The sequence below is a fragment of the Gambusia affinis genome, linkage group LG08, assembly GCF_019740435.1.
Source record: "Gambusia affinis linkage group LG08, SWU_Gaff_1.0, whole genome shotgun sequence".
NCBI lineage: Eukaryota > Metazoa > Chordata > Actinopteri > Cyprinodontiformes > Poeciliidae > Gambusia > Gambusia affinis.
In genome coordinates this window covers 26,206,443-26,231,477 of record NC_057875.1, presented here as the reverse complement: position 1 = coordinate 26,231,477, position 25,035 = coordinate 26,206,443, and the positions used below count along the sequence as shown (strand labels likewise).

General features: G+C 38.2%; 1 protein-coding gene across 4 annotated transcripts in view; it reads left to right on the top strand.

Annotated features, from left to right (window-relative positions):
* LOC122835691 (alpha-1,3-mannosyl-glycoprotein 4-beta-N-acetylglucosaminyltransferase C-like) overlaps positions 1-25,035 on the top strand; it is a 56,472-nt gene that overhangs the window by 3,278 nt on the left and 28,159 nt on the right. For 2 of the 4 annotated variants that reach the window (XM_044124946.1, XM_044124948.1), the window contains exon 2: positions 1,331-1,438. Coding sequence is in view for 2 of the 4 variants with exons in the window: in XM_044124948.1 (XP_043980883.1) it covers positions 1,360-1,438 (79 nt within the window). In the remaining 2 variants the exon portion in view is untranslated. Of the gene's footprint in view, positions 1-1,084; positions 1,443-25,035 lie in introns of those variants that run through there. The other 2 variants (XM_044124947.1, XM_044124949.1) reach the window with 2 other exon arrangements.

Genomic DNA, 25,035 nt, shown 5'->3' with positions numbered 1-25,035 from the left:
CGAAACACCGAGAAATAAATTGAGACAAATCAAATTAAAAAAATTAGACATCAGTGTATTTCGTTTTCACATGACCGTATACGGATAACCTTCTTTTAAAAAAAAAAAAAAGCTTAAATTAACACCTTCGCATCAATGTTACGAAACATTTTTTTCCCCTAAATGTATTCTCGTTAGTCTGTCTTCGTCTTTGCTTCACTTTTTCTGAGATGAAGTGATAAAAATAAGGAAGGTGGGTGGACTGCCCCTACTTTTAAGGAACAAGCGAAGTCTACACGGCCATCTGCTCGCAGCAGAACTTCCTTTTAATCACGCCGGCAGCCTCTGAGGGACCAGGCATTTTCACTCCTGCAGTTTACCATCTTGTATTAAGCAGGAACAGAACACACCGCATAACATGTTAGTCACATCATATCCAAGCTGAAAGCCAAGCTTAGTGACTTTCATGCCACACACACACACACGCCGGCACACACAAATGTGCTCCACTTGACAAATTAAGCAGACTGGCTGCTTGTTTGTCCTTGTAAACACTTTCTGAGTGATTGCTTTTGCCTTGTATCGTTTTTACTTACATGAACATGTTGAACTGTGCTTCACATTCTGTTAGCCCCGATGCTGAGGCCTAACAGTCGAGTATGTATGTGTGTGTTTAAGCAGAAATTCTCACAAGTGTTCAAATCGTTTGTGATGTGAAAACTAAGCCCAAGATAAATAACTTTAAACATTTTTAGAGATATAACATGACATTTATCTCATACAATACAGCTGAAGTCCTTGGAGTATTAATTCTTTTACTTTTAATTTTTGTCAGTTTCGGATCCCCAGGTAAATGTGTGTCTGACTTATACAAACCCAACATTTAACTACGGGCGTGCGATATATATATATATATATATATATATATATATATATATATATATATATATATATATATATATATATATATATATATATATATATATATATATATATATATATATATATATATATATATATACTCACGAGACCTCTACATGTGAGCTCTTGAAAGGTAGAAAGTGGCTCTGATTTAGATTTAATGAGACGCAGCAGAAGGGCCAGAAGATAATGAGTCTGTTCTGCCTGAACACAGATGCATTGTGTTCAGGTGAACGTTTTCACCGAAGAACGCTCTGTTTGTGAGAGTCTGATGTTCAAGGCTGACAGAACATGCCATTCTTTGTCTCTAGTGGACAAACAAATCATTAGAGGGACGCGTGCTCGAAAACGCTCGAGACAATTGTGAACGACGAAGTCAAACTCAGTCGTCTTCTGATTCCTCCTGTCGTTTGTGTTGCTTTACTTTCAGACCGGCCCGTGATGTGACTGAAAGGATACATGCCAGGTCAGAGAGAACAGAAGAAAAAAAAAGAAAAACTTTCCCTCAAAACAACATCCGGTCTATTCACGTCAACAGGTAGGTAAGCTCTACGTTAAATTACTGATTTTAAAACGCTTCTAAGTTTAGCGCGTGGAGCGCTTTCGAGCATTGACGTCAGTTTTTTTTTCTCGCGCAACTGAGTCGTCACATGAGCAACAGTGGCGCTACTTGTCAGACACCCGAACTGTTAACAGCTTTAAACATGTGAGCAAGGTCTGTACTGAGCCTGTGTGAGGTGCATCTGTAAACCTGCTGCTGTCTTCACTTCGTTCTTTAATTCATTTAAACTTTCGTGAAGAATCGTCAACTTTCTGGAGCAAAGAGTAAGTCGGAGTAAGCAGTATTAGCTTCTGGAGATTATCAGAAGAGTATCAGCGGTTGAGGCGTTCTGATGTTTCGTTCTCCAACATCCCAAGATATCTACAAGTTTGCTCCAGACCTGTTCATTCAGGTGAGTGTCTAAATTTACTTTGTGTTGTGTCATAATTTTTTGCTATAATTTGGTCCGAGTGACTCATGTTCAGTTAGGTTGAGTTCATTTAAGTGGGTCAAACTTTGTATTTTTTATGTAGCATAGTCCGAGTTTTGTCAGTGAACATCGAGGTAATGCTATTATTGTGAAGTAAACTATTTAAGTTTTCTAGTGTTATCAAATTTACAGTATTAATACTGATGTGTGTTCTGATATGTCCTCTTCAAGGCAAACCGACGTATGAAATGGATTAGCTCAATCCAGACTGAATCGGGTCACTGCGAGGTAAACGCCACAACATCGGACCGACATGCGCGTCAATTAAAGAGGTGATACAGCAAGACCATGGTGGATCAACAAGTTACAGAGACTGTTTTTATGATTTACCCCAGAGGAGGTAAATCATGAAAACACAGTAACGGAGGCTATAGAAGAGGAGCGAGTTGGAGAGTCTAAGGAGGAAACCCCAGGAGAAGAGCTCAGCAAGGCTGCACACTCTGAAGAGGAACATGAACCATTTGTGTTGAAATATGTGTTCAGTTGGAAGTGGCTGTTTTCTCTCTTTTAATAATTTAATGTGGTAAACATTCATGGAACGTTTGATTCAAGCACTTCAAGTTGCATGTAAACGGGTGATGAAATGAATCACATTTCAACTAAAAATTTGATATCTAAAGTGTTTCAAGTAATAAACATACATGTAATGAAAGATTCTGTTTTTAAATAAACATTTTATGTGATTAATCAATTATATAATCAGACATTTTGCGGTAAATATTTGATGTAAACAGTCAAACCAGATGAAAGAGCCCATCTTTAAACATTTAATTTAATATTTAATTCAAACAGTTCATGGTAGACAATAAAGGTGACAAGTAAATGTTATGGAATAGATCAAACTTTAAGTAAGTATTTGTTGTATTTAATATGTTTCAGATAAGAAGTGAACATGTAATGAAATAGATCCTGTCCTAGAATTTTATGTAATTGAACATTACAGGTAACAAATGTGATGATCATCTGAGGATAATACATTTTATTTTTTTCATTTTTTACAAAATATAAAATTAGTTTAAAAATATAAAAGGGGTCAAAATGGAATAAAAATATGTGCCTAATTTATACAGTTTAGTTGAATAACTTCACATGGATTTTGAGTTAATGGGTCACATGACCTAGAAGCTGTTGAAGAAAAATGCAAAATTTTGACTACAGAAATAGCTAAAAAATATAAAACATGTCAAAATGTAATAAAGATGAATGTGCTTCATCTATACAGTCTAATAGAAAAAATTCCCACTGATTTTGAGTTGATGGGGCACGCGATTTGGAAGCTATTGAAGAAAACATTTAATATAAAAATTATTTAAAATATTGAATATGACTAAAAATTTTAATTGAGGACAGTGTGCCTCGTGTAATAGCATGAATTACCACTTTTTGTATCAGTTGGTCACAAGGCATTTATTTACAGGAGTTTGGTTCGAAAATTGATGGCCCCCAAGTGAACCTCCTAGCGCTTGAGGAGGGAACGCTAGAGAACAGCTGGCGTTCATAAATTGGATCAACCTTGAGCTAAATGCTGCTTTTTCCGTGGAGCGCTGATATCCAATATCCAACTTGGAAACAACTTCACTGCGGTCGGTAACGCAATGAAAACTCCGCAATAAAGTTCATTTTGATCTGTGGCCTTTAAAGATGGCGCCGAGCGACTGCGTGAGACGTAAACGTCGTACGCAACGATGTTGGTTCCAAAGCTCTATTCCTTTTTTACTGTTTTGTACACGTCTTCCTCCCTAGCATGTCTTAGCGCGACCATCAACTCCTGAAAAAATACGCATGAACAAAAAAAAGCGCACGTGGGGTCAGTGCGACCTCGCCAGACCGCGCATAGAATAAGACGTTAGCAAGGAGCCAATTGAAATTAAACTCAAGGAACTTTATATGGATGAAAAACCAGCAAGTGCTTGTAAAGGTGAAACAAAGCTTTCTCTTTAGGGTTCACAAGTACGACTATTGCTTTATAAATACCGCACGCGCTCTGCAGCTCTGTTCTTACATGTGTTTTACACCTCCAGCAGCTCCGTTCAGTGATATCCTGCTTCCACATGAAAGATCCTCCATCTTTAGAGAAGGTGTGAGGGTGTAGAGAATGACACCTTGGTGCTCGGGTGTTTGAATGGTAAAAAAGTTAAATATGTGAGCAGCTGACAAGTAAACAGGTTCTCTAAACAGAATATCAGACATTTCAATAGAAGTGGATTTTTCTTCATGTCTTTCTGCCACGAAGAGGCAGTCCTTTAATACAACATGCTTTTATGATTGATTTTCTATTTCTTGCTTTTCTTTTTTTCATGCTGAAAGGGAGCTTTTGGCTTTTTTCCTACTTCATTCAGCTGATTGTTTACATACAGTATTTAAAGCAACATAACACTCTGTTACTGAATCAAACTGTTTCCTTTTTAAGGTTACTTAGGATTATGGTTATCAAAAGTAATTTCTATTTGCAAATGCCAGAATGAAGGCACTTTTGTTACAGCACACGTTTTAAACCTTTTAACACCTATATCTGTCTTTAAATTGTATGACTGGGGTCAAACATTTTGGGTATTCTTTCACCGTAGTTTGATGGGGTGCTGGTTGTTAAGTTACATAGTCAAAAAATAAAATAAAATAAAAAAATTTAAAAAATTGGTCACAGTTATTCACAGTATTTGAATAATAATTAAATTGTGTTATCAAGTTACTTCTTCAAGTGTCATATTTTCAAACTAAACGTATTAGTAAGCTAGGTATTTTTACAAATTAAATATTTAACAAGCTTTTTTATTATCAAAATAAATATTTAATATGCCACAAGAGCAGGCTCCAAAATGTTTAATTACAGTGAAATGTTAATCTTTAAACTAAAGACTTAGCTAGCTTGCTAACTATTGACTTTGAAGCTAAATATTTAGTTGGTAAGTTACATTTAAAGCTTGCAAGCTAGATATTTCCTTTTGCAGTTAAATTTGTAGTTAAAAAAATGAGCTTACTAATTAAATATTTAGTTTAAAATGTGACATATAAAATTGAACATTCTATTGTAGCCTGATGCAGCCCCGGCTCCAGACGAGCTTAACGGGGGCAAAATGAACACATAGCAATAATAAAATTACTCAAGTAAAAGAAAAAGGTACAGTGCAGTAAAACTACACATATAAATACCTTTTTACCAAAAAGGTTACTCAATGTAGTAAGTACTACATCCTTTTGAACATAGAAACATCAGTAGCCTACAGACTACTAGTTAACAAGCTTAACATGCTGTATTGGTATTAGTATTGGTACAAGCAATTAGCTAGTCATCTTTTGGCTAACATTAGCTGCTGCATCCAACAGCTTTACTCAACTCAGTTGGTTAGTTTAGAGGAAAAACTGTGCCAAGTTTTTGTGTTTTACTGGTTTGCTGCCATGATTCTAACATACCTGAGTAGCTCTGCGCAGCAGCAGCAGGTCTCCTTCACTGCCGTTCAGGTGTAAACCCAGGGCCAGCGTCTTGGCGCTCATGTTGCGTTTAAAGGTGGCTCTGAAAAACAGATTACATGTTAACAACGGATTAAACCAGTGGTTCCCAAAGATTTTCTGGGCCTCCCTATGGATTACAATAAAATCACCCCCACCCCCAAAAAAAATAAAAAAATCAACTGGGCACACACATCGTTCAACCAGACATAAACCTATACACATTTGGTTTTCTCTCACAGGTCATAAAATGACCTTACTTTTTTAAATTAATAACATAATATCTTTCACATAAATTTTGTAGTCAAGCAAACAACTTAAACAACCTAGGAACAGATTAAAAAAAAAAATAATTTCAGGTTTTTCAGGTATCTCACTGTTTACATTGTTTTGTATTACTCAGATTTGACTTTGACGTTGAAGTGTTTATTTTTTTGTCAATAAAAGGAAATTGTGTCGGTAACGATTGGTTTACAGTAAAAGGAGTAAAACATACGAAGGGGTGTATACTTCTCAGGGGCTTTGTAGATGTAACCTTCCTTTCTACTGTACAGACATGTGACCTTTTATCAAGGTCAAGGTCAGAGTTTGGTCATATGACAACTAAGAAACTCCAGCTTTCTACATACTCAAATCACAAACCATGTTTTAAAAAATCTACCAATAGTCAATCCAACTGCCAAAGAAAAAAGAAAATTCTTGGTTTTGGGTCTTCACAAGTAGATTTGATCGGTTGAAATATTTTAGATTTTGAATGAGAGACTAATAATTGCAGTTGGAGCTCATGAAAATAATAAAAATTTATAAAGCTTTTCAGTTTAGTGTCGACAGGAAGCGCTGATTCAGGTTCTACATTCATCTTCCTTAGTGGCTTATTAGTGACATTAATATTTATTATTACTGTTCAGTTGCAAGTTGTATTTTCATGTTTTTATGACTCTGAAATGCCTTGTTGCTGAACAGATCAAATTAGATGGATTGATTGTACGAAGGTTGAGTTTGGATTCTATTGGTGACTTGTTGAAATGTAATACTTAATTTTCCACTGGTTTGTCAACATTGTTTGTCTAAGAAGAATAAAAACATATTGTACATTGTAATGTTCTAAATGAGGAAACTCATTAAGTCATTTTCTGTTTTAACATTTTTACAAGTGAGGCTACGATTTCTGAGCCTTTACTAACTGCTATATTTAACAGTCTGGAGTGTTTTTCATTTCCTTCATAATCTTTTGGGAAATTTGCACTCTTGAACTAAATGTAAACACTTGGCAACAAAACAGCGAGCTGGATGATTTGAGTGCATCTATTCTGGTCAGCTCCACAAATTCCAGACTTATGGTCATTTTCCTTTTAAACACCACTGAAAACCCATTTCTTTACAGCTGCCTTTGATTAATAACAACTGGAACATAGATTGACTCCGGTATGGATATAACTCTTTAGTCTGTCACTCTAATATTATGTTGTTTTTTGTATTTTTGTATTTTTTTTATCATCTACAGCACATTGAACTAACTTCAATTTGCACACGACACTCCACACTGGAACTAAAAGGTATTTTAAATATCTAAAACAAAATATACCAATAAGAACAATAAATAAAATGGGGGGGGGGGGACCATGCATGACCGAAAACATAAATAAAATGAATTTACAAAGTTTCTGTAAACAAAATTGCCCTTCAAAAAAATTTATCCTCAAATTGGAAATTGTTTTTATTTATTATCTGATTAATTGATTTTTTAATGCAATTAATATGTTAATGTCATTAAAATGACTAAGCCTTGAATTGTAAATATTTAGTCAATAATGACTCAGATTTTCTGATTTGGTTATTTTTTGAAAAGTGTTATTAAGTCGTTAGTAACTGAGATTTTTAAAAACGTTTTTAATTAGAAATTGCAATAATTAACCTTAATTTTACGGGGGGTGAGTTTTGTTGATCTGGTAATCTAAGAATATTTTTTTAGCAGTTTATAACGTTACATCTGAAGCACATTTTCAGTACAAATCGATGTTTTCTTGTTGTTTTTTTTTTTTTAAGAGATCATATTAAATTAGCAGCTAATTTAAAGAATACTCCAGAACAGAATTGTGTTATAGTTTTACAGAATATTTCAGACCTTCGTTAAGAGCATGAGTAAACCCTTACAAAAAAATCTCATTTTTTTTGTAAGGAAACTTTTATCCATTATAAAGAATAAGGGTCAAAGTAAAGGCAACTATCTTCTGCTGCCTGGCAGATTATCGTTTTCATTTCATCTGTTTCAAAAGCTTTTGATCTGCCTCCCACTAACTTTTGACAAGTTAGAAAAGAGGGGCCTACCACAGTCCCACAAGGCTTAATTATCCTTCTGACTGACAACAACTTGGAGAGAAGGGGAGGTCGGCCGAAATGAGAACAGGAAGCGAGGAGGAGGAGGGTGATGGTGGGAATTAATGCCGATTTTCTGATATTACCTGGCCTGTGATCAAAAGACTGTGTTGGCAGGCGGAGCACATAATCCTCTAAATTTCTCTTTCTGCTGCCATAAAACATCTGGAGCCGTGTTGAGCAAGATACTATTGACCAGCCTGACTCCAGCAGTGGAGGTGTAAATCACACCAGCGACTTTAGCCGTCTTCCACTGAATTTTATAGTTAGCAGAGATCAGAGTTTTGATGTCGATTTTTAAATGCTGGTTTCTATGTAATTTTACCAGTTTTATCCATTTTCCCTTTTAGAGCTGTAACATAACAATTACAAGAAGAGTTTTGGTAAAAATGTTTTAAGCCTTCCTAACATGAACGGAAATTAATTATTGATATCTCTTTTTAGAAAAGAGAAAATATGTAGCATTTTATATCAACATTCGGTTTGGTTAGTGTAGTTAGCATTACTAAAACCAGAGCTTCCCTGTGTGTTCACTAAAGTTTATGGAAAGGATTTACATTCTCTAGGCCTGCAGAATTTCATTCCTTACGTCCAACCAATCAGCATCAGGAAAAATGAATGGCACTCCTTGATTGGCCGCTTTTCAAATGCCAGCCAATAGCATGCCAGGTTGTGTTGTGCCTAGGTTTTTCCGTGTTTTGTTTAGAATATTTTAGATATGCACAACAAAAAGGTAAATTTTCCACCAATAATTTGGGGTTTCAAATAGGTGAATCTCCAAATAGGGGAATAGTAATAACAGTATGTCTATGCTTGGTGTCATGTTGGATTACAACTGTCAAAAAACAAACAAACAATATATCTAAAGTATGTCGCTTACAGATATTGTCTGCCAAGCATTTTTCTTGGTAAAATTTGATTTAAAGAGGAAAGTGCAAGTTGCGGATTACCGGCCTAGTTGTGTTAGTTGCCAGTATACACAACGCCAACGCCAGCAAATCCCTTCCTATTGCTAGCCTGTCCACATTAATGGATACAGAGGAAGAACCCATGAAGGCAGGATATTCATTATATTGAGTTTGGGACGTGTGCATAGCAACCAGCTTTAGTGGTATTTGTTTGTTTACAGGCCAGGAAGTTTGAAGCTTATACACACTGCTTGTCCGAAATGGGCTTTAACTCGGGTCTACAGGTCAACTAGGGAACCCCCAGAAATAAATCTGACTAACAGGAGGCCACCGGAGTTTATCAGATGATTTGTCTTTCTGAATTTACTCAGAAAGTACAAGCCTCGGTCAAACCATCAGGCCAAACACACACAGCACATTAAGGGAATTTGTTCCTTCACTTGAAGTGGCAAGCTTCAGAACTAAATTTAGTTTATTCTGAGCAAGATATTTGTATAATTCAGGAGAAACACAAGTGCAGAACTCCTGAGAAGTACCTCGGGTGGAACAGATGTTTTAATGTTTTTGCTCTCCGAGTTTTTATTATGTTGTGTTATTACAAAATAATAGATTTTATTCTTGGCCTCAATCACCGCTGAGTTGTTTCAACTTGTGAGTCACTGACTGGATTGCAGGTAAAAGTCTCTTTAGGTCCTCGTGATCACTTCATTTTATTTTTTTGCCCCTTTTAGTTGTTTTCAGTTATTTGAACTCACCATTTAACTTGCAAAAGTTCCTCGGGGTTCAAATCTCTAATTTTTTACAGATTATTTACAGGCCGCTGTAGATCGAAGTTCCACCTCATAGCCGTCAACTACATCTTAAGTTTTCTCTGTAGTTTAATGGAATAATAAAAAAGAAACTATCAAAACAATTACTCCCAACATGGCCCCCCAGCTTCCATTAAAGGGTCATGCCAAGTTGAAAGCATGTTTTCAGTTTCCAGCCGTAAAAAGCAGAACATCCATCCTGTGAGTCAGAGGTCAAAGAGCTAAGCTGCTTGGCAGACAGGAAAAAAAGCGGCTTCATGTTCATACTTGGCAGTGCTAATCTGGTCGCCTCCTAACAAATCTCCCCCTAATTTTGAGTCATCATCAGACACTGATGGACCTCTGGTATCATACCGCCATGTGGCGTCTGCCTCACAGCCGGGTCTGGACCACACTGAAGGGCACTGGAACCTGAGAAAGGTTCACTTTCACACAGAATCATCAGAATCACACGTTGATTTCTGATGATGTGATGTAAGGTATTAGTGATGCAAATATTTTAAGAGCTCAACATCGAGTGATGCATCATCCAGAATGACAAACATTCAGATCTGTCTTAAATTATTTTTAGAGAAAATTAGTCTGGTAGGTTTTTTAAGTAACTGTCATGTTGATGACAACAATTATTTCATCACTTTGTAAAACCTTTTTTTTTAAGAAGTCCACAACAAAAATGTTTCTTTTTTTTTTTAATTATTACTTCACCACCTTGTAGTATGGTTGGGCATTTATCATATCATTTATCTTTTATCGTGATAAATATCCTATTGTGATTATAATTTAGGTTTATTGTCACAGTAAATTCCAGCTAATGTTTAAAACCTCAAGACTGTCCGTATTGTTGGGATTAATAGCTTTGCAATTTTCCACTGTTTATCAATTGCACTTCTTTATCTAACTGGTGTCCTAAAGACACACGTTACAGTTAGGAATGTTTTTCTAGAGAAATATTTGTGTTTGTGGGGCCATAATTGCTGCGGCAGCCATAAAGTCACCTAAAAAAGAAGTAATAAATATTTGTCACTTTTATATTTATCACAATGGTGCCACAAAATAATGTGACAAACATTGCTTCCATTTTGCTCACCCCTCAGTTTGTGCTTCTTTTTTTTTTTTAAGGTTTTTATTGGCTCTAGTGGCCTTTATTTGATAGTTAATTGACAGGAAAGTGGGTAATGAGAGAAGGGGGAAGACATGCGGCAAAGGTCGCCAGGCCGGGAATCGAACCTGCGACGGCCGCGTCGAGGACTAAGGCCTCCTTATGTGGGTTGTGCTTAACCCCTGCGCCTCCACAGCACATCCCAGTGCTTTTAAGCAGAATTTAATAATGCAAAATTGTGAAATATTATGTTTCACAATTTGTATTGTAAAACATAATATTTTTCAGAAGTATTTCTGCGTAATATTTTTTGGAAGCCTCAAAGCTTCTGAAAAATCCTTGACAAAACTGTCACTGCTATAAAAATTGTCTTATTAACTCATCATAACAAAATTTGCAGAGGGTGCCAAGGTCCATAAAAACAAAATGTTACATAAGCAAAAAAATTATTCATTTGCTTTATTCCAAAGAACTAAAAGGTAATCACAAAAATCTGGTTGAAAAGTGTAGACGGTTGTTGTTAGATCTTTTCTTTTTTTATCCCAAAATAATTTGGAATACATAATGTATAACAGAAAATAAAAATATTCCTACATAATATTTTAATTAGTGGTGGGACTCAATATTTTATATCAAGTTAATTGTAGGCTCTGTAATCAATCAATCATAATCATGTTTTAATCAAAAGCCATATATTAACAACAAACATTTGGGCTCAAAAACCCTTTTTTCTGCTCAGTTTTTGAATATATACATGAGCTCAACAACAACATTTGCAGTTAAATGTTTTGCATTGAGATGCTAATTTAGGCTTGAATAGCTTCAGTGATAAGCTAACTGCTTTTTGCACATCTTGAGTACAATAATATCCTTTTCCAGCGTCCAATCAGATGGTTCTGAAACAATAATTAAAACCCAGTGGACCAAGAAACGGCTCTGTTGTCTATGGGTGTATTTGTGGATGTGTGTCCGATTGCAGGACCTACCAGAAATGCCTGAATACATAATTTCCAGCTAAGCAATTCAATTTGCTAAAAAAAAATGTATGCGTTAAAAAGTAATTAATTGAAATTAACGTATTAATTTGAAATGATACTTTTATGTCATACAATGTGAAATAGAAAACTGTTTTTCTTAGGAGAGTTTTGCTTTTTAGATGTTGAATAATTTTCCCACAGTGTAACTGGATTAATGATCTCTTCACCCATTAAAAGTTCCTCTTTTCACATCCATAAATTTGATTACAAGAATGTAATTGCATTTGGCATTGAAAATACAATTTGCCTAAATTTCACATCCAAAATTAAAAAATGTTTGGGCGTGCTGTGGTGGCGTGGGGGATAGTGCGACCCACATTTGGAGGCCTTCAGTCCCTGCCGCGGGTTCAATTCCCGGACCCGGCCGATGTTTGCCGCATGTCTTCCCCCTTTTCCTTCCCCCTTTCCTGTCAGCCTACTGTCATATAAGGCAGTGGTCCCCAACCTTTTTATTACAGCGGACCGGCCAAAGCCTTCGTAAATTTCCGCGGACCGGGGGGGGGGTGCATGCGTTGTGAGGATCGTCGAACGGGGGGCATGCGCGTTGTGAGGATCGTCGAACGGGGGGGGGGAGGGGCGGGGCATGCGCGTTGTGAGGATCGTCGAACGGGGGGCATGCGCGTTGTGAGGATCACGAACGGGGAGGCATGCGCGGGATCGTCGAACGCGCGTTGTGAGCTGGCGCAAGACTCAACCCTCGGCATCCGGTGTACGATTTTCAAAATAAAAGCTCCTCCAGACTCAATACATAGAACGGACATATTTTATTATTTCTTGCGCGGCCCGGTACCAATTGGTCCACGGACCGGTACCGGTCCGCGGCCCGGTGGTTGGGGACCACTGATATAAGGGACACTAGAGCCCACAAAAAGAAAAGGGAAAAAAAAAAAAATTTACATTTTTTTTACTCTCTACTTTTTCCTTCACTTCCATTTCTACCTCACCATTTAGAACTTGTAGGTGTTCGGAAATGATCCCAAAAACCAGTGAACAGGGAAGCAGCTGTTAGTCCTGTTGACTCGTAGCCGGGAGGTTGTGGGTCCAAATCCCAGCCAGGACCTTTCCACATGCGGTGTGGATGTTCTCCCTGTAGGATCAGAGAATGAATGGACTGTCCTTTACCTACAGCATCCATGGAAATGGAAGCCAACACTTATTAAACAAGCTCCTGGGAGGTTGCAGGTCTCTGAAAACCTCTGAAGGAAACAGGTTTCTGCCCTCCATGTGTCTGCTGCTGGCTGAACAAGCATTCAGAACCAGCACCGCCGTTGTTCCCGCTATAAGGAGGCATGCATTGATTGATCTGAAAAGCGTTCCACTGATTCTCTGATCAGTCAGATTGTGCCAACAAAGAGATGAATCAGTGATAAACAGCCTGCAGACGCACAACAGGTGGACAATCAGTGTGTGTGTGTGTGTGTGTGTGCGTGTGGGTGTGTGTGTGTGTGTGTGTGTGTGTGTGGAAGCCAGGAGAGCATCAGAGAGGAGTTATCAGTTCTCCATCTCTGTCGTCTACGTGGTGAACCGTGAAGAGCGTGTCACATTCCCCCTGAAACCCGCTCGGTTCATCCTCCATTCAGATCTCGGTTTATTTAGCTAATTAGCGCGGATTAGCTTCTCTTTGATGGAACTGGGGGAAATGTTCGTGATTGGATCAGTTAAGCTTTTTGATATTCATAACTCACTCTTGCCACTTTATTTTACAAATCCCAGAGGATTTCATCACAGAGCTTCATTTCCTCTACTGAATTTTATTTTCTCTTCTGTTCTCCACTCTTCCATGTCTGGTCTGTAGTTTTGCTGCGTTGTTTGGCGCTGTTGGCTAAAGGTCTATGTGGCATCTTATTGGCTTGCTTTTCATGTTTCATATTTGATAATTTACCTCTAAAAATGTTGAGCCATAGATCAAAACCGTAACTGGTTGACTAAGTTGCCAGATGCGAGCAGGACCTGTCCACCCAATGTGCCACTGCTTCAGCTCAGCTGTGTTTCTAATAACCATGTAATTGCTCAGTTTAACATTTCAAAAGTAAATTTGCTTAATGGAAACAGTAATTTTTGAAGAAACTCAATGTTTTGCTACTAGGATGAGGCGATTTAAAAAAAAAATTATTTATTTTTTTTGGCGGTATTGAAATGAAGACTGCAATGGAAACGCGTTTTATTATTATTATTTTTTTTTTTTTTTTTGCATCACATAAGTCACTTGATCAAAAAGCAGGAGTTGCCGGCGCGAACCAGAAAGAAGACGACAACAGGAAGTAGTTGGAGGATCACTGCGGTGCCGTTTTTTTTTTTTTTTTTTGATGATTTATCTCTTGAACAAACTTATTTAAATGCAATTTTAATTGTGCTTCTTATTTCATAGTTACACCAATATTGCAAAATTGTGGAGATTTTCCGACGTTAGCGGAATATTAAACCTTTGCGCACATTTGTAAAGAAAACGCAGCTGCAAAGGAGAACCACTGTATCTAGTCTGTATTTCTTTTCTGACTCTTTTCCACCATTGGCTGGAGTTAATGATGGCGCTTCCAGCAGCAGCAGCTCAGGACAGTTTCTCTTTTAAATAACGTGCACTTCTAAAATGCCAGCCGTTTTTAATTGTTCAGAGGTGACTGCAGACGAGATAATGTGAGCTATAACTCCCAGGATGTTAAAAGTATACCAGCAGACAGCTATATGGAGCATGCAGCTCCTTCCCGTCCTAATAAGCCGAGCCTGTCTTCTCTGAGTGTGGCAGGTTTGTCAGATCCCCACTTTTGAAGGTCCTGGAGTCAGGCGTACCTGACAGAAGCTTTTGATTATTGTGGATGGCTGCAACATGAAACAAAAAGCATCTTAAAGATATTTTCCTGCCAGCATTAAGTCTCTGCCTCAGCTCATTCTTTGATCCACTTTACTGTTGCAAAGATGATGGTGGTGGGGGTGATGAAGATAAAAGTATAAACTGGCTTTAAAGACATTATGTTGCTATGCACATTTGAAAATGCTACTTTAGTCAGAGGAGATTCAGTTGTCCGGTGAAGGATCCCACTGTTGTGGAAAGACATTTCACACTTTATAGGGTTGGGACTGCAAACTTTGATGTGTGTTATTGTTTCTCTGTGAAAAATCAACACAAAGTAGAGGAATACTGCATTGCAGATAAAGTTATGGTGCGTGTGTGACCGGTGGACTTCTGCGTTGTGTGTGTTATGTGGTGATCAGACAAACCACAAATCTCCGAATCAGGGTTTGGAGGCGGTCTCCGTTTATTTATCCTGTCAATCGGGAGACATTAGCATTAGCACATAGCATGTGCTCTAGTTCGCCAGCCCGATCTATACAAAATAACAGTATTAACATGCATCAGATGTTATAAAGGCGTAATAGCAACTCAACTGAAAATATCCATCATTAATACAGGCGGAAAAATAAACATTCGAGCAATATAAATGAAAGGAATACAACGGATTATAAAACTTGCCTCTCCCCAGTGGAACAAGTAACAAAAGGGAAGAGGAAATTAATAACTGAGTATTTATAATGGTCCTGGAGGACCCCGAACAAAAGAAGAAGAAAGAAGGGCGGAGCTGGAGGACCAAACCCCTTATAGCAGACACAGAGGAACACAAGGATAGACAAATATAAGAGGACAAATAAATTAAAGAAAAACATTTTGTGGAAATATATAACAATATAAACCCAGTTACACGTGGTTTTCAGCATTAAAAAAAAAATGAAAAGTGTGTCGTGGATTTGTGTTCAGCCTCTGTCACTGCTTTGTAGAATCACCTCAATTCAACACAGTCACATTCAACAACTCCTCCTTCTGTTCACTGATTGGCCTGAATGAAATGCACTGGCTGAGAAATATGGGTGAATGGGATAAATTCCAGACGGAGCACGGAAGGGACATGAGAATCGGGCTGAATAGCGATGGCTAGGCTAGCTTGGGCTAGACTACAATCATGACTTTGTATGAGTTTTGTTCAACATGCCTTCCTTCGTAACAGCACCCCTCAAGAACAACAGAACAAATAGAGACGCATTAGAACAGTTAAGTGTGTCACATCATGGTACATAAGAAAGAATGTCAATACTGTAAGAACAATGTAATGACATGATAATAGCTGCGTTTCCAGTAATCATAGAATTGCCCAAATTGAAAATATAAATATACTTAATGGAAACATTACAGTTTAATTTTTTTTGCGCTAGGTTGAGGTGGGTTTTTTGGTTGTATCGTAATAGATTTATACCTTTTGTACATCGAACGAGTCGCATGATCAACATTGGGATGTTACTACAGACATAAACAACACAAATGATGACAGGAGGATGGTTGTTTTGATTTTGTTTATTTCTGACAATGTTGCAGCAACGTCTGGTTGCACAGTTCATAAAATGTTGTCATTTGAACGTGTTGAATCCATATAGCTTAAAATGGCCGACTACAATTTCCCCAAAATGCATCATACGTAGCCGCTTCCTGTAGAAGGAAGCTTTATTCAGGCGAAGGAAGTTTTATTCAGGCGTTAAAGAACACCTGAATAAAACACTGACGTCTCCTCTGCTGAGCGTTAGCACCGTGGCTGAATGATGAACATAAATCATGCAACTGTTTACATCAATCACTGCTATGACTTTTACTGACTTATCGCGTTAACAAGCTCATTCATGTGTGATTTTAATTTAATTTCTTATGTAGCAAAACATTAGCAGAATATCTGCAAAAAAACATGTGCAGATTTGTAATGAATTCACAGCTAGTGGTGGGAAAATAAGCAGATGCGTTTATGATCGCTGCAGAAGACTGGATTTTATTCAGCATGCTTCCAATGATCAGATAAATGCGTGGCTGTGAAAGACGAGTAACATGAAGAGTATTGACTTCAGGAACAAAATTGGAATTGATTTGGTGAACGGGCCAGAGATGGTTTACATTTCCTGCAGCGAATTGTTATGCTGGTGCTCCACGTCAACCTCTGGCCCAATTTGCCTCTCATTATTCTTCCAAACAAGCACGCTTGGCCCCCGGGTTTGAAACGAGGGAGACTTAAGACGGTTAAAAAAATCTTAACTGATGAAGCAGAGTGTGGTGCAGAGGTTCATCTCTGTCACATTCTCCTCTAATCAAAAATAATATCCTGTCTGGTAGGAGCAAGAGGAGAGGCCAAACTGCTCCAGCTTCGGTAAAAGGAGGAAATCAGAATATGAAATTAAAAAGGCCAGTATGCTCATATTTCAAAAGTCAAAGATTGAAAGATAAACCGTAACACTCGAGGTCTTGATGTGTTTCTCTGTGCTGCAGAATGGAAGAGCCAAAAGATCCATGGAAGTCTAGACTAAAATAAATCTATAATTGGTCCAAACCTGACAGGTTTTCTACATCTAGATTACATTTTCAGAAGTTTGCTTGAAGTCTAAATGTAGACATATATTAGACATGTTTGATGGAGAGAGCTGAGCTCAATGCATCTAAATTCACACATCGTCTCTAGGTGAACCTCATAACCACATCCTTAACTTAAAGGGGCAGTGTGAAGTAAATTTCATTTAAATTTTTTTTTTTAGCTTTATATCATGTTAAAATGTTATTCCCTCATTAAAAACATACCTGGGGTGTTGCCTTGAATTTTTGAAGGTCTGTTAAAGAGGAGCCATGTTGTGATGACTTCTGAAGGCGGAGTGTTGGGAAGAGTAGCAGCTTCTTAAAGAGACAGAGGCCCAATTTCAAGCCTTTAAGTTGTGAAGTTAGATTTCTTTTAAGTCAAATTTGATACATGTATCATGTTATAACAACTGAAGCTAACATTGTTACTTGATGGTGCCGTTTTATGAAGCACAATGAGCCAGGAAAACACATTCTGTTTTCTGCAAACTGAAAATATTACTGCAATACTCCAACTGACAGATGAATAAAATGAGTTACTTCAAATAACGCCGTCTTTGAATGTACGTTTAAATTATTCTATTTTTGCTACGATTCACACTGCATCTGAAAAGTATTCGCAGCTGTAGTGCAATACTTTTAGTATCGAATGTTAGTTTTAATACTGATTAAAACTGTTTTAATGTTTCTCTTTACTCGCACGCAAATGCTTAGGATGGGCATCTCCACCCTTTACAGTCCAAAAAGCCTTTTTTACTTCCAGTTCAGGCAAATAGAACTCACTTGCAGCCACTAATTTTACATATTATATATATATATATATATATATATATATATATATATATATATATATATATATATATATATATATCTTTTTTTTTATTTTATTTTATTTTTTTTAAATATCTTCTGTGGGAAATGTGTGGTCATTTTTAAAGAGCCGCCATTTCATTAGTATTTTTGAGTTCTTGAAGAAAAACACAAAATGTTTTCAAAAAGAGGCATAATTGTTCTATGGGATGGCGAAATTTGTGGAACATGATGTGAAAGAAAAACACATAGTTTCCAACCTAACAAGAAAATAATTTATTTTTTTTTAAATGCAGGGAATTTAATGCAGTTATTCCATAAAAATAAAAAAAATGGAATAGCTGTAAAAACGCCTCCTGTTTTCTGCTCAATCCCAGCAGAGTGGTCATTTTTCAAACCAAACCACTTTCCATCATATATTATAATGTGATATAATCCCATCCAATTCAATTCCCCTGGTTCACCTTAGCGCAGGTCCAATCTTTGGAAGTGATGTGACGTTTTTGCGGATGTTGAGGCTGATTTTTTATTGTATTTGCAGAAGATATTCTTATTAAAATGATAGGAAGCCCTGGCGATGACAGGCTTATGAGTGTTTGAAAGCCGCGGGGATAAACATTGTTATTAGAAGCTGGGGTGACAGGCAGATGTCAGATGTAATAAGCTAATTGTTTTTGTTTTATTTTTGTGTGAAACGGCATATTTAGGACTGAAAATCAGATTTTTTATTTTTTTTTTTACCCCCCACATCACTGATTTCCGTTCTTCCAAAATAACTAATCAAACGCTCGCTAAAACCGACGCAGAGTGAAATTTATAGCAGTAACTTCAAGTCAAACAAGGTTTGAGATGAAGTTTCTTCCTCCAAAGAAAGTCTGTCAGGGAAAAAAATTATACAATTACACAATCTCACAGCGAAAAAATATAAAAAGAAAGAAAAACATAGGCGGAAAGGATGACAGTGGAGCAAAATGACAAAATGTTGCCTGTCTGAGGTAACAGTGATGTGCTAAGAAAGGAAAATGTAGCTCCAGTAATTGAATAAAGATTCTTTACATCAAACTGAGGTTTTGGAAAGAAACATGAGTGTGTGTTGTAGGCAAGACGAAGCGAAGCGGTGCTTACAGAGGACGCTCTCTGAAAGCAAGTCGGCCTCTCACTCATCTGATAGATGAGCATTCTGGGAAACATCATTCTGAACTCCCTGTGCTCTCCGGAGGATTTATTAGCATCCCATTATGTTCATCTTATAGCAGCAGTCTCTCTTGTACACTTCTGGCAGCCGGCTGAGTGATTATGGCTTGCTGTTGCTTTGGAGCATTTCCCAATGTGAGTGTTTGGGCTGAGTTCCAAATCGCTGCGTATGATTTCCTTTTTTTTTTCTTCTTCTTCTGTTTTGGTGTAATAAATATCTGATACCAATGTAGGTTGACACAAGTCTAGCTACTGCATAGAGGGTATGAAAACTCTGCACCCGTTCAGAACTGCCAAGTTATTTTCTGAGTTTAAAAGAATCATAGAGGAAGGGTCTTGGTCAAGTATTTATGCTCCTTCGACATTTCGTCGGGTTTTAATCACAGACTTCTGTCATAGACCAACACCAGGCTAAAGAAATGTGGTTCGCTTTCATACAGCTACATAAACCAAAACATTAGCCAAGCTAACCTTAACGCACTATGGCAGTGGTCCCCAACCACCGGGCCGTGGACTGGTACCGGTCCGTGGACCAATTGGTACCGGGCCGCGCAAGAAATAATTAAATATGTCCGCTCTATTTATTGAGGCTGAAGGAGCTTTTATTTTGAAAATACTAAACTGGAAGCTGTCGGTTATGTCTTGCGAGTCAACATGCAGCAGAACGAGTAATAAATAACGCCATCGGTCTCAATCCTTACGCAACCTCCCACCCCCCGGTCCGCAGAAAATTTACGAAGGGTTGACCGGTCCGCTCTACTAAAAAGGTTGGGGACCACTGCTCTATGGTATAAACCTCTGTTCTGCGAATGCTGCAGGGATAAACCAGCATGCTATTTAGAGGAAGTTAATTCTAAAGCGCTAATTTCAGCCATGTTGATGCTGTGTGTCACAAGGAGAACATGATGATGTGAGGTGACATTTTGCTCTTCGTTTGCTGAACACCCTGGCTGTTTGTTCATCTAAGTGTTCTTCTGTTCATCTCACTCACTGTCACTTGTCTTTTGCTCCATAAAGTTTCTTTAAAAAAAAATTCTTAACACTTGGTTACCAAACAGCGAAGTAAATTACCGGTTTAGAATCTATCTGGAAAACTGTAGGGTAAGTTAAGCTAAATATTTTAAAATTTAGCTTAATTTTTTTAGCGTGAAGCTAAAACATTTGCTCCGCTTTTAGCAGATTACAGCACTGTGCCCACCGCTCTAAAATAGCAACAAATCACCCTGATAAGTAACTAGTTGTTATTTCTTAGGGTAACAACTCGCACACTTCTTGTGTGTGTTTAACTTTCTCTGCACAAAGCCAGCTGTTGTGTAAAGCCCTGAGTGGTTGGTCAGAGAATATTAGTGAGCAAACGGCATCCTGAAGACCAAAGAACACAGCAGAACGGCTCGGGGCTAAAAACGGCAGTAAGAAGTCCATTCTACAGTCTGTAGAGATCATAGCTGCTCTGGTCAGATTAAAACGAAACTGAAAATTTATGGAGGAAAGCCAACTGTGTAAACTGTGCTACAGTTTGTAGAGCAGGTACCGCGTGCAGAGGCTGTAGTCGGCGATGCGCTTGTCCCGGGTTTGATTCCTTGGTCTTGGGTCATTTGCTGCATGCCTTCCTCTTCACTCTCCACCCTGGAAAAAAAAACCTAAGAGAAAAGCTCAAACTCTGCTCATCATCCCACCTTGAGTTATAGTGGTGGCAGAATCATGCTGCAAGCTTTCCAGCCACACTGAACTGCTGCCATTTTGTAAAGAGTTTGTGCAGCTAATTCTGGAGATATGCAAAGCTAACAGCAAAGACTCCAACCGATTTGTTGCGACTGCAAAAAAAAAAAATAAAATAAAAAAAATTAACTCATCGACTGAATTTAAAAGCGCGCCACTCTTTTCAGATTTTTATTTATAAAAACCATGTATCCTTCTCCTTCCAGCCTTTCAGTTTCGCACCACTTTGCGTTACTGTCAGGTAAGATCCTTATGAAGTACATTGAATTAGGCTGTTCTGACATGACAAGTGTGAAAAAAGCTACTTTAATAGCAAGAAGAATTACAAAGGCTGCCTGGAGATCCAACCTTGAATTTTATCATTTTAAAAGGTTTGTTTGTGAGGAGCAGAAACCTGCAACAAGCATTGGTGTACAGCTGCATCTAATGAATCAAATTAGATACTTTTATAAATGTACAGAGGATTTATTAAAATTATCTACTGTCCCAGAAATCAGATATTTGATCTTGTTGTTCATATTTTTGAATCACATCCAAAAACAAATCTTTCAGTCTGTTGCTGCAACTTAAAATCCCATCACACGTCGGATTTGCTTTTAGTGTCTGACGGATGAAGATATGTGTCTAAAAAAAATAACATGTCATCTTTTGTTATTCTGTCTCCCACTGTAGCACACATGGTGCCATTTACAGGCTTCCTCAGACATATTGATCATTTCAAAAAAGGTCTGCAGCAACTTCAAAACACACACACACACACACACACACACACCTTAGATATATTCCACTGCGAATGTCTCAGAGAGGCAGTAATAGCGGTAATTTCATGCTCTCCTGTAGAAACGCTCTGATGTCGATTCATTTCCTCTGGCCTGTCGGGTGTTTGAGCGAGCTGACACGGCCGGGACCGCTCCCCGTTTCTTCTTCTGCCTTCACAGCTTCCAGCTCAAGGTTGGCTGCTCTTGCAGTCAGGTGGAGTTCAGCTTGGTCAGTTCTGCCAAGTACAATATAAACCCCGCCCAATTCCAAAAACAAGAAACAAGACAACCAGCCCAGAGGTCAACCTCTAACAAAACCAATAGCGTTAGTCAGTAGCGCTTCAGTGTGGGGCTTTTCTGTGGCGCCGTGTCCGTTTAAATCATGATGTTGCCATGGGATTTCTGTTTTACACCACCACTACATGGTGACACTTGATTAGCCAATGACTAATCATTGATGATGTCATATTTGACGGATTCTAGACATCTCAAAATAAATTAATCAATAAGATAAGTGCAATGACAAGACATTTTATTGTTTTCTGCTTTTCTGTCACAAAATAACTATTTCGAAAGAATTTTCCTCAGATTTTTCTAAAAACAGCAAATGTTGTGAAAAGCAGCTCAGATTTGAATAACTCACCCGAAATTTTTATTTTTTTATTAGTCCAATGTGTTCAAAATCCACCCAATCTGGCAACACGGACCTCGGTTCTGATGGAGCCGCCACTGTCCTCTAGCTTTGTTGAAGTAACTTGAAATGTTACTTCAACAAAATAACATTTGTTGACGTAAGATGTAGGTGGTTTTAAACTCCAATCTGTGCTGTTCAGGTTTTATTAAGCATATTGTATAATCTGTTCTGTAATCTGAACGTCACACGCCGTAACATGTGTGAACGGTGTGTCTCTGTTGTCACACCGTTCACACACACCGTTTAAAATTGTCTCTTGCTCTGTCACACTCCTAAGAATATTCTAGCTACACTACAGCCTCTGTGATGATCGTATCCCTGAATCATCCTCTCTCTAACAGCACAGAAAACTAAATTAATGTTGGAATGTGGGATGCATCATTTCAGAGTCACAAAGCTTCTGGCCGTCTCTCTGCTGTTCTGTCACCGAGCTGTTGCACTTGTCACCATGGAGACCAACATCTTATTCCCCCATAGTTTCTTGCATCTCTAAAACTCTCCGCTTCCCATTAAAATGATCTGCCACCCCTCCAAAAAAAAAAAAAAAAATCAGATTGCAACACGCTGGCGCCCTTTTTTACCCCTCCTTATCCCCCCTTCCCCATTCCTGTGTAGAGCTGGGAGGAGGAAGAGGAGGAGATGATGGGCTTTGAGAATACTTAATGACTTCGATATTACCCTCTCAGGCTGTTTCATTTCGGATGAGATCTCGGTAACCCCTGCAGGCAGATGGCACACATTTCGCACATTGTTGCACATCTGGTGTGACAAATAGTGCGCCTCTCACCTTGGGGCATTGTTGACTCCTCACAGGAGGACTGTTATTAAAAACCCAGTTCAGATGAGCTTGAAGCTTCCCAGCACAAATTATGCCTTCTCTGGGATAGAAATGTATCATTGGCAGGTCCTGGGTGATATTATATTGTGAGGGCAAAGGGATATAAGTGAGGGAATCATAATAACAGGAGAATTGATTAGACGTGAACCGCAGAGTCGCAGTCAGGAATGTGTTTACTGTAGTCTTCCTCCAGTCTAAATGCCAAGGATCAGCTCCCAGCAGACACTCCTCTGCCCCATGAATGATTAATGAGTCAGAGTGCCTCTGTAGCCGGCCACACAAATACATTTTCCACTTAGGTCAGCGGCGTCTCACTGTTCTCCAACCGGACATCGATGCCTTAAATTTGGGGGTTTTCTTTTATGAAATTACTATTCCTGAAAAGTCTACAGAGCTGCTAGTTTGTCAGGGAGTGCCTATTAATCTGACTCCCAACACAAACCAGTGCTGTCATCAGGTTAGCTGTGCTGCACGTTGTGCTAAAAGGTGTCACTTTACTTTGAGATAAAAAGAAACGCCCAGGTAACAAATGTTTCATACTGAGCTAGAGCTAGCTAGAAAATGTCAAAGCAAAAATAACTTCTTTTTTTTGTTTTTTTTGTTTATCCTATGGTACAAGGAGGATGAGTCAGAAAATATTCCTTTATCATCTTTAATATTCAGACCCTTCGATTTGAAGCTAAGCTAGCTGGGAGCTAGGTGAAGTAGAAGCTAGCTAATGGGGGTGGTGCATGTTTCAAAGCTTTTCTCTTCTCTAAGGCAGCATTTTGTCACATGATACAATCTGCAACTATGGAATATTATAAATTATATGCACTTATTTTACTAACAATTTATAAGGGAATTAAATACCAGTGAAACGCATGGATTATTTTGGTTTTCAGTCATTCCGGTGGAGATTTGCTTCTGTCATGTCAGATGATCCAGTTTGTGCTTAGCTATAGATGTCAATTCAAAGAGCTTTAGAGTACTTTTGTTTTTAAGCCTAAAAACATCAGAAAACTTGACTACTCAAGTTTTCTCTTGGTTGAATCTTTAACATGCCATGTTTGATTCCATTTTCAGCTTTACTACCATAAACTCTAATGTTTACCGTGTTAATTGAGGCTTTTCCAGTTTGAAAAGTTATTCCTGGCTTTTCCGGATCTCTGAATGTCACAAAGTCTGACCTTGGGTTTAATTTGTTGGGTTATCCTGGGAAGACGTATTTGCAAGATGCAACAGCTGTTGCTCAAAAATGTTTTTCAGTTGTAAACAGTCTTCCTTGCTTTAGTATGATGGAATTGAAATAATCTGTTCAGCTCATCATCATTTCCAGATTAATGGACAGCAGCAATCGATTATCGATGATCACTGCGCAGCAGAACTTACAGTAGTTTGTTTGAAAAGGCCAGATCATCAAATCCTTTCTGTTCCTCCTCGTTGTAAAGCTGGTGTTGTAGACTTTACTCCAATAAGTCAACATAAGAGGAAAGTGTCATACAAGCAATCAAATGCTATCAGCGTTTCCAAGGCGACCAAAATTGACCACCTTTGTAACACAATATCAACCCCCTACTTTATTGGCTATTTTCTAACATTCAGCTCAGCCCCCGGGAACCTGGACAAATTACCTGAATCAAAAACCATATAATGACACAGAAATGTATTTATAGAGATATTTTTCATGTCGCCATTAGCGCTAACTTGCCACAGGTCGGCAAGGAGATTGATGGTGTTCGACGCTGAACATGAGAAGTTACCAGAGAGGGCTGATCTGGATTTGTGAAGCTAATGTATGAAACACAGGACAGCAAATGAAAATCAACCTCGCCTTGTTCTGCCTCCCGATTGTTTGTGTAAATAATACTCCGACAAAGTACAAATATTTTATATAGCTGGTGACAAAATCAATACTACATTGAAGAGAGTTAATGACACAGAACTGAACGAACTCCCCGACCGAACGAAATCCTGCACTCCCAGCGCTTCACACTGTGTGATTTAAGGATTTTCCACATAGATGCAGCATGGAGAGAGTCCAGTGTAACAACAGTAG